At 36.6% G+C, this 11,228-nt stretch overlaps 1 protein-coding gene across 1 annotated transcript; it reads left to right on the top strand.

The window, feature by feature from the left end:
* The first annotated feature begins 1,151 nt into the window (after positions 1–1,151).
* On the top strand, positions 1,152–10,711 carry LOC137653039 (trichohyalin-like). The gene is made up of 4 exons (XM_068386432.1): positions 1,152–5,908; positions 6,681–6,965; positions 7,733–8,017; positions 10,423–10,711. The coding sequence occupies exons 1-4, from the start codon at positions 1,152–1,154 to the stop codon at positions 10,709–10,711; spliced, it is 5,616 nt and encodes a 1,871-aa protein (XP_068242533.1).
* Positions 10,712–11,228: the final 517 nt, after the last annotated feature.

The following is an 11,228-nucleotide window of genomic DNA, read 5'->3' as shown; positions in this document are numbered from 1 at the left end:
TGTATATATATATAAACACATTATATATATATATATATATATATAAATATATATATATATATATATATATATATTTGAAGAAAGAAGTTCAGTATGCCTAATAATACACTAATGTCCTCTCCGAAAATACAGTTCATAGTCTCATTAAACAATTGGACATTACATTTAATCTTTTTTTATTTATATTTTACCAATTTGACAAATTGTTGTATGAGAAGCCACACAAAACACACCCAGGTATATATATATATATATATATATATAAAACCTGGGTGTGTTTTGTGTGGCTTCTCATGCAACAATTTGCCAAATTGGTAAAATATAAATAAAAACGATTAAATGTAATTTGTATATATATATATATATATATATATATGTATAAATAATATGATAGTCAATAGACGGACATTAAGAATAACTGAATAGATCCCTATAGATAGATAGATAGATAGATAGATTGATTTATTGATTGATTGATTGATAGATATAGATAGATAGATAGATAGATTGATAGATAGATCATATATATATATATATATATATATATATGTATAAATAATATGATAGTCAATAGACGGACATTAAGAATAACTGAATAGATCCCTATAGATAGATAGATAGATAGATAGATAGATTGATTTATTGATTGATTGATTGATAGATATAGATAGATAGATAGATTGATAGATAGATCATATATATATATATATATATATATATATTGACGCCTTAGTGGCGTCAATGCGTTTCCTGCAGGATTCTTCATATCTCCTCAGATTCTTTAAGGAAATATGAGAGCCAGGAGCGCCGCAAAGCAACTCGAAGACTTCCTAAAACCCGTTTTCTTCCTCGGTCCTGGAGAAATTCTTTTCTTGTAGTAGGTCTTTAAAGAATAGAACGGAATGGAATGGAATAGAATAGAATGAAATAGAATAAAATAGAATATAATAGAATTGTCCCCTGAAAATTTTAAAATTTTTTCTTCATAAAATCTTCAGAAAAATAACGTCGATATCCATCCAAACCTGGAGACCAGAAAGTCTTCAGAAGCAGCCTGGAGACGCATTTGATTTTCCGAAGCCCCGTGGAGAAAATTTTTTTTTTAAAATTAAGGCTGGGCGGATACCCCATTTCAGTACTGTATAACAGCTATGGATAACCAAATTACACATAACCATTGTGAGATGAATTATGGAGCTGAAGGAACCAGCTTTGATATGTTATCTTTGGACGGGACTTCAGGAGGCGGAAGCCAGGGAACCAATTTGAACTCTGTTGCTGAAGCAGGTGGACAGCATCTGCACAACAGCCAGGGTCGTCTCTTTGTTCGTGCTAAAAGGCGCATGAACAAGAACAAGAGGATTGGGGAAGAGGCAGATGCCATGGAAGGTCCCTCCAAAATTACACCACCTCCATCTGGAGGTGTTACTTCTGGATTCGCTGCAAAAGCGAATGATATCTGTTTTAGTGAGGAGCCTGCAGGAATCTCTCAGGAGGACAATGCAAGGGAAAAAAGCCCGAGCATTCCAGTTGCAGGTTCCGGTTTTGGGGAGCGAAGGAAACTCAAACCTAAGCGAAGAAACTGTCGTCCAAACCAGACTGGCATCAACTTTACTTCTGGATTCGCTGCAAAAGCGAATGATATCTGTTTTAGTGAGGAGCCTGCAGGAATCTCTCAGGAGGACAATGCAAGGGAAAAAAGCCCGAGCATTCCAGTTGCAGGTTCCGGTTTTGGGGAGCGAAGGAAACTCAAACCTAAGCGAAGAAACTGTCGTCCAAACCAGACTGGCATCAACTTTACTTCTGGATTCGCTGCAAAAGCGAATGATATCTGTTTTAGTGAGGAGCCTGCTGGAATCTCTCAGGAGGACAATGCAAGGGAAAAAAGCCCGAGCATTCCAGTTGCAGGTTCCGATTTTGGGGAGCGAAGGAAACTCAAACCTAAGCGAAGAAACTGTCGTCCAAACCAGACTGGCATCAACTTTACTTCTGGATTCGCTGCAAAAGCGAATGATATCTGTTTTAGTGAGGAGCCTGCAGGAATCTCTCAGGAGGACAATGCAAGGGAAAAAAGCCCGAGCATTCCAGTTGCAGGTTCCGATTTTGGGGAGCGAAGGAAGCTCAAACCTAAGCGAAGAAACTGTCGTCCAAACCAGATTGGCATCAACTTTTCTGGTTTGCCACGGCCAAGTGAGATGGAGACACCAGAACAGGATGAAAACCGCCAGGAGCAGAAGATGTCGGAAGAGGAAATCAAAGAAATCTTCGCCGAAATGATGAAGAAAGAACAGGAGCTCAAACATAAGGAGGAGGCAGTACAAATGAGAGAAGACGCATTAAATGAAGCAATCCATAATGAAGATAAAATGCTATTGCACTTAAAGGAAAAAGAAGAATATTTCGAACGTCTTCAAGAACATTATGATGAACAGAAAACTAATCTATTGGAGAGGATAAGAGAAGTAAATGCAGAGAAAGAGAAGGTAGATAAAGTTGCCGAAGAACTTTGCGCCGAAATTCAAAAGAAAGATCAAGAATTGCACGAGTATGTCACCCAAAAGGAGGAGTTCTTTGAACGTCTTCAGGAAGATTTGGAAGCAAAACAAAATATTCTGGCGCAGAGAAACAAGGATCTCGATGAAAAGGAAGACATATTAGATAAAATTGCAAAAGATTTGGACGCGAGGGAAATGTCCATTGAAGAAGAACATGCTGAACTTTCCGAGGAAAGGCGTGAATTTGAGAAACGCGTAGAACTTTGTGGTGAAATTCAAGAGAAAGAACAGGAATTGCAAGAGTATGTCAACCAAAAGGAGAAGAACTTTGAACGTCTTCAGGATGCTTTGGAAGCACAAGAAACCATTCTAGCTCAGAGGAGCAACGATCTCAATGAGAAAGAAGAAAGACTAGAAAAAATTGAGAAAGATTTGGATGCAAGGGAACTTTCCATTGAAGAGGAACATGCTGGGCTTTCGGGAGAAAGAGAGGAGTTAGCCAAACGGAAAGAATTCAATCGGACTGAATTAGAAAAGATAAATGAATTGACTCAAAATTTGAATGCAAGGGAATGCGCACTGAAAGCAGCAAACGAGGAGCTCTCAAAACAAAAGGAAAACTTTGATGAACACCTTTTGGAACAACAACAAAATTATCAGAGTGAATTTGAAAAGCTTAAGAAAGTAGCAGAAGATCTAAATAAAAAGGAATGTTTACTTGTAGAAGAGAGAGAAAATCTTACGCGTGAGAATGCAAGAAAACGTGAAGAATATAAATCCTTGGATGAGAAGCAAGAAAATTTGCAGAGGCTTGAAGCCGTTCTTGCTGAGAGGGAGCAAAAGATGGAAGTAGAATCTTCTCAATTTGGAAAATTGCAAGAACAGCTAAAGAAAAAGGAATATGAATTGGAAGCATATGCCGAGAATCTAGCAAAAGACAGAGAAGAATTCAACATAAATGTGCTGGAACAAGAAAAATTGCAAGAAGAGTTTATGGAAAAGAAAAAGCATTTAGACGCATATGCTAATGATCTAACGAAGAAGACAGAAGAGTTCAACAGGAGAGTGTTTAACCAAGGACAATTGGACGAACACTTAAAGGAAAAGGAAAGTGAATTAGGAGCATATGCCAAGGAACTAACGAACAAGAGAGAAGAATTTGACAGGAGTGTAATGGAACATGAAAAATTCCAAGAACAGTTGAAAGAAAAGGAACGCGAATTGGAAACCCTTGCTAAGATTCTATCGAGGAGAGAAGAGTTGAACAGAAAAACGTTGGATCAAGTAGAGTGGCAAGAAGAATTGAAGAAAAAGGAACTTGAATTGGAAGCAGTTACCATAGGCCTAGCAAACGAGAGAGAAGAGTTTAACATATATGTTTTGGAACAACAAAAATTGAAAGAAGAATTGAAGGAAAAGGAAAAATATTTGGAAGCACACGCCAAGGATCTAAAAAAACAGAGAGCACAGTTCCACAAGGATATGTTTGAACATGAACTAAGTATCGATTATCAGACGCAGCAAAAAAAGTTGAAGGAAACGGCCGATAAACTGAAAGAAGAAAAAGCTAGACTCGCTAGGTTGAATGAGAAACTAACGAAGGCCGTAGATGATTACAACACCAAATCTAAGAAAGAAGATGAAGAGTACGACATTAGATATGCTGAACTGGTAAAAGGCGAGCGAGAATTGGAAAGAAAGCTGAGATTAATGGAAATAACTGACCCAAGTGATCTCTTCAGGGAGAAGATAGAATTCAATAACCAAGTCATCGGACATCAATTCCTCTATGATACGGAGTTAAAGAAACTAAAAGAAATTGCTCTAGAATTAAATGAGAAGGAAGCTAACATAGTAAAAGAGCGTGAGAGTCTGCAGCAGGCGAAGGAAGTTTTCGGTAAACAGATGATGGAACAAAAGGAGGAAATGCAGCAACTGAAAGAAAGAATAGAGAACTATAAGATCGAAAGGGAAGAGGAGTTGAAATTGAAAGAGGAGAGTTTGGATAGGCTGCAAGAGACGCTATTGGGTGAACACCAAAAATTCACCGAAAGGAATACTAATTTGGACAAAATGATGAAAAAATTGAAAATCCAAGATTCGGTGTTGCAGAAAGAGCATGAAAAAATTCTAAAGACCACACAAATGTTCACCGACACCCGAATAGCCTTAGAAAGGAGAGAAGAAGAAGTGAGGAGACTGGAGGTGATTCAGGAGGAAAAAGTGAGGGAACAGCTGGAACAGGTGAAAGCAAGGCAAATTATGTTGGAGCGTCAAGAAAAGGAGTTGTGGTTTAACTTTGAAAATATGAAAAAGGAGTTGAAAGAAAGGGGGATTGTGTTAGAACAGCAAGAGAGGGAGATCCAGAAGGCGCGAGATAAGTTGAATAAGGATATTGTGGATCGCGAAGAGGTGGCTAGGAAAGCAGGCGAAAATCGCCAGCTCTATTGGGCGTTGAACCAAAGGGACGAGAGACTGCAAAAATTAGAAGGAGACCTGGAAGCGAGAGAAGAGGAATTCAGAGCTCAAATTGCTGAGGAGAGTTTGAAACGGGAGGAAAGGGAGAAATGGCTGCACGAGAGACTAACCGTGATGGAAGAGGAGCTCAGGGAGAGAGAAGCCATTTTGAGAGAAAATGAGGAAAAGAACAGGAGGAGAGAGGACGAAATTAAATCTATTCAAACGAAATTGGAGGAAGAGATGAGAGAGAAAACGAAGGCCCTGAAAGAAAGGGAAGCATTGACACAGCAAGAGGAGCTCAAAATGGTAGTTCTTAGAGACGAACTAAGAAAAGAAAAAGAAGAGTATTTACAACTGTTGAAAACCCGCCTACAATGCGAAGCTGACGAAAGGCTTCGAAAACAGAAATTCTTGGACGATCAATTAGAGATGTTACTGAAAAGGGAACAGGAACTGCGGGGCAAAGAATTTTATCTGGAAAAGAAATTTGAAGGGATGTGGAGGGAAAAAGAGCGAGAGGTGAACGCGGCAATGAGGAAACAACACGAGTTGTTCTATGAAGAGGTAGCAAAAATTCAAAATCAGCACATTGCAAAAATCTTCGAAGAGCTAAAATATTGTGGATCTCTTTCCGAAGCAGAAAAGAATGTATACGAAAATCATCTCAGAGTGAAGAAACTGGAGGAAGACCTTAATAACAAGGGAAAATTGATGGAAATTCAGTTTGCTGAAAGAATGGAACAGATGACCCAATTATTGGAACAAAAAGAATTTGCTTTGGTAGCAAGAGAGCAACAAATGCTCAATGCCTTAGCAATGACAGAGCAGAAGAATAATATGGAAGAAAAGAGACTCCTGGACACTAAACAACATTTGGAGGAGCAAGAAAGAATATTAAGAGCTGAGATCTCACACTTCCAGGATGAATGCAAAAATGGATTGGTGAAATTAGAGTAAATTTGCTAGTTTTGTGTTTATTGAAAAAAGATGAAAAACTAAAAAAAAAATAAAAAATGAAAAAAAAATGAAAAAAATAAAAAAATAAAAAAAATTAAAAAACCAGAAAAAAATTGGAAAGTGAAAAAAAAAACATAAAAACAGTGGCTTTCAAGAATAGTGATACTGCATAGTGGGGAAAGCTTTAGTCGAGAAAGAACAAGAAGAAGATGATAGCAGCCATCTAGAAGACTGGCTTTGCAAAGCAAGATGACTTTTGTCGGCGAACCAGGACCGAATTCTTTTGCATCGGTTAGGATAATCTAGAGGACCGGCTTTGCATGGTCAAGAAACTGAGCCTTTTCAATATGCAAATGTTCCTTGATAAAGATCTTCTTGTACAATTTCTTTATCTTGTGGGCATATGGTTGCATATCTAGAAATATTCTCAGAGAATAGTATGTTCTTAGGTAGTTGTTCTGTGGGATTAATCTAGATGACTGCCTTTACATATGAAAATGACTTAACTTCTTGTATCATGTCATGTTCCTTGATAGATATCTTCCTGTACAAGGTATTTGTCAGTGGAACTGGGCATGATACAAGAAGCTTAGCCATTTTCATATGTAAAGGCAATCATTTAGATTATTCCCACAGAACAACTACCTAAGAACACACTAATCTCTAAGAATATTTCTAGATGACAGCCTTTGCATATTAAAATGGCTTAGCTTCTTGCATCATGCAATGTTCCTTGATAAATATCTTCTTGTACAAGATATTTGTCAGGTGGACAAAACTGGAGGAAGACCTTAATAACAAGGAAAAATTGATGGAAATTCAGTGTGCTGAAAGAATGGAACAGATGAACCAATTATTGGAACAAAAAGAATTTGCTTTGGTAGCTAGAGAGCAACAAATGCTCAATGCCTTAGCAAGAAAAGAGCAGAAGAATAATATGGAAGAAAAGAGACTCCTGGACACTAAACAACATTTGGAGGAGCAAGAAAGAATATTAAGAGCTGAGATCTCACACTTCCAGGATGAATGCAAAAATGGATTGGTGAAATTAGAGTAAATTTGCTAGTTTTGTGTTTCCTGAAAAAGATGAAAAACTAAAAAAAAAATAAAAAATGAAAAAAAAATGAAAAAAATAAAATAAAAAAAATGAAAAAACCAGAAAAAAATTGTAAAGTGAAAAAAAAACATAAAAACAGTGGCTTTCAAGAATAGTGATACTGCATAGTGGGGAAAGCTTTAGTCGAGAAAGAACAAGATGATGATGATAGCAGCCATCTAGAAGACTGGCTTTGCAAAGCAAGATGACTTTTGTCGGCGAACCAGGACCGAGTTCTTTTGCATCGGTTAGGATAATCTAGAGAACCGGCTTTGCATGGTCAAGAAACTGAGCCTTTTCAATACGAAAATGTTCCTTGATAAAGATCTTCTTGTACAATTTCTTTATCTTGTGGGCATATGGTTGGATATCTAGAAATATTCTCAGAGAATAGTATGTTCTTAGGTAGTTGTTCTGTGGGATTAATCTAGATGACTGCCTTTACATATGAAAATGACTTAACTTCTTGTATCATGTCATGTTCCTTGATAAATATCTTCCTGTACAAGGTATTTGTCAGTGGAACTGGGCATGATACAAGAAGCTTAGCCATTTTCATATGTAAAGGCAATCATTTAGATTATTCCCACAGAACAACTACCTAAGAACACACTAATCTCTAAGAATATTTCTAGATGACAGCCTTTGCATATTAAAATGGCTTAGCTTCTTGCATCATGCAATGTTCCTTGATAAATATCTTCTTGTACAAGATATTTGTCAGGTGGACAAAACTGGAGGAAGACCTTAATAACAAGGAAAAATTGATGGAAATTCAGTGTGCTGAAAGAATGGAACAGATGAACCAATTATTGGAACAAAAAGAATTTGCTTTGGTAGCAAGAGAGCAACAAATGCTCAATGCCTTAGCAAGAAAAGAGCAGAAGAATAATATGGAAGAAAAGAGACTCCTGGACACTAAACAACATTTGGAGGAGCAAGAAAGAATATTAAGAGCTGAGATCTCACACTTCCAGGATGAATGCAAAAATGGATTGGTGAAATTAGAGTAAATTTGCTAGTTTTGTGTTTCCTGAAAAAAGATGAAAAACTAAAAAAAAAATAAAAAATGAAAAAAAAATGAAAAAAATAAAATAAAAAAAATGAAAAAACCAGAAAAAAATTGTAAAGTGAAAAAAAAACATAAAAACAGTGGCTTTCAAGAATAGTGATACTGCATAGTGGGGAAAGCTTTAGTCGAGAAAGAACAAGAAGATGATGATAGCAGCCATCTAGAAGACTGGCTTTGCAAAGCAAGATGACTTTTGTCGGCGAACCAGGACCGAGTTCTTTTGCATCGGTTAGGATAATCTAGAGGACCGGCTTTGCATGGTCAAGAAACTGAGCCTTTTCAATACGCAAATGTTCCTTGATAAAGATCTTCTTGTACAATTTCTTTATCTTGTGGGCATATGGTTGGATATCTAGAAATATTCTCAGAGAATAGTATGTTCTTAGGTAGTTGTTCTGTGGGATTAATCTAGATGACTGCCTTTACATATGAAAATGACTTAACTTCTTGTATCATGTCATGTTCCTTGATAGATATCTTCCTGTACAAGGTATTTGTCAGTGGAACTGGGCATGATACAAGAAGCTTAGCCATTTTCATATGTAAAGGCAATCATTTAGATTATTCCCACAGAACAACTACCTAAGAACACACTAATCTCTAAGAATATTTCTAGATGACAGCCTTTGCATATTAAAATGGCTTAGCTTCTTGCATCATGCAATGTTCCTTGATAAATATCTTCTTGTACAAGATATTTGTCAGGTGGACAAATAGTCGGATTTCTAGATATATTCTTTCAGATAGCTTCTTCTTCTTTGTCTACATCTTTTCCCACTTCTATGTGGGGTCGATGTTTCTGGTCAGCTTTCTCCATCTACCTCTGTCCCACACCTAATCACTGGTTAATCCCTTTGATCGAAGGTCATCCTTGATACAGTCCAACCACCTTCGCTTTGGTCTCCCTCTCCTTCTCGTTCCCTGTACTTTCATTTCTATTACTCTCCTCCCAATATGCTGTTCATCTCTTCTCATGACATGACCGTACCATGTCATGAAAGACTGGCTTTGTAAAGCGAGAAGACCATTGTGGGCTACCCAGAAGGACTGAGGACTTTTGCATCGGTTAGAATAATCTAGAGGACTGGCTATGCGTGGTCAAGAAACTGAGCCTTTTCAGTATGGTATGTTCCTTGATAAAGATCTTCTTGTACAATTTCTTTATCTTGTGGGCATATGGTTGGATATCTAGATATATTCTTAGAGATAACAATGTTATCATGTAGTTATTCTTTGAGAATAGTCTAGATTACCACCTTTGCATATTAAAATGGCTTAGCTCCTTGTATCATGCCCTATTCCTTGATAAATATCTTCCTGTACAAGATATTTGACATTTCCCTTTGCATGGCAATGGCATAGAGATTGACCATATATATGTTACGGTCATTTTGGAAAATTGGTCATTTTACAAAATTCCCGGCAATTTTGCAAAAATGAAAAATCCGTGGTCACTCTCCAAAATGATCTAAATATCTCGACATTTTGCAAAAGGGGCAAGATTTCGGTCCATTTACAAAATCATCAGTATCATCTTTGGTAAGGTTACAAAGTGTTCAATCAGTAAGTAGATTAGGTTAGGTTAGGTTAGGTTAGGTTAGGTAGGTTAGGTTAGGTTAGCTACTTGCTCATTGGACCTTTTGCAACCTTACCAACGATGATACTGTTGATCTTGTAAATGGACCAAAATCTGGCCCCTTTTGCAAAATGTCGAGATATTTAGGTAATTTTGTAAAGTGACTATGAATTTGGTCGTTTTGCATATTGGCCGTGAATAGTAACTATCTTAGGCCTTTGCCATTAATGAGTGGCCTTTCAACCTCTATATTCACTTTAGTTTTGAAGACACAGATTAATTATCTTCAGAGCCTAATTGCACATTTTAACATAATAGCATGGTCAAGAAACTGAGCCTTTTCAGTATGGTATGTTCCTTGATAAAGATCTTCTTGTACAATTTCTTTATCTTGTGGGCATATGGTTGGATATCTAGAAATATTCTCAGAGAATAGTATGTTCTTAGGTAGTTGTTCTGTGGGATTAATCTAGATGACTGCCTTTACATATGAAAATGGCTTAACTTCTTGTATCATGTCATGTTCCTTGATAAATATCTTCCTGTACAAGGTATTTGTCAGTGGAACTGGGCATGATACAAGAAGCTTAGCCATTTTCATATGTAAAGGCAGTCATTTAGATTATTCCCACAGAACAACTACCTAAGAACACACTAATCTCTAAGAATATTTCTAGATGACAGCCTTTGCATATTAAAATGGCTTAGCTTCTTGCATCATGCAATGTTCCTTGATAAATATCTTCTTGTACAAGATATTTGTCAGGTGGACAAAACTGGAGGAAGACCTTAATAACAAGGAAAAATTGATGGAAATTCAGTTTGCTGAAAGAATGGAACAGATGAACCAATTATTGGAACAAAAAGAATTTGCTTTGGTAGCAAGAGAGCAACAAATGCTCAATGCCTTAGCAAGAAAAGAGCAGAAGAATAATATGGAAGAAAAGAGACTCCTGGACACTAAACAACATTTGGAGGAGCAAGAAAGAATATTAAGAGCTGAGATCTCACACTTCCAGGATGAATGCAAAAATGGATTGGTGAAATTAGAGTAAATTTGCTAGTTTTGTGTTTCCTGAAAAAAGATGAAAAACTAAAAAAAAAATAAAAAATGAAAAAAAAAATGAAAAAATGAAAAAAATGAAAAAAATAAAAAAATAAAAAAAATGAAAAAACCAGAAAAAAATTGTAAAGTGAAAAAAAAACATAAAAACAGTGGCTTTCAAAAATAGTGATACTGCATAGTGGGGAAAGCTTTAGTCGAGAAAGAACAAGAAGAAGATGATAGCAGCCATCTAGAAGACTGGCTTTGCAAAGCAAGATGACTTTTGTCGGCGAACCAGGACCGAATTCTTTTGCATCGGTTAGGATAATCTAGAGGACCGGCTTTGCATGGTCAAGAAACTGAGCCTTTTCAATATGCAAATGTTCCTTGATAAAGATCTTCTTGTACAATTTCTTTATCTTGTGGGCATATGGTTGGATATCTAGATATATTCTTAGAGATAACAATGTTATCGTGTAGTTATTCTTTGAGAATAATCTAGATTACCACCTTTGCATATTAAAATG

The sequence above is a fragment of the Palaemon carinicauda genome, chromosome 14, assembly GCF_036898095.1.
Source record: "Palaemon carinicauda isolate YSFRI2023 chromosome 14, ASM3689809v2, whole genome shotgun sequence".
Classification (NCBI taxonomy): Eukaryota; Metazoa; Arthropoda; class Malacostraca; order Decapoda; family Palaemonidae; genus Palaemon; species Palaemon carinicauda.
Note: the sequence above shows the minus strand (reverse complement) of the source record. Positions and strands in the feature narration are given on the sequence as shown.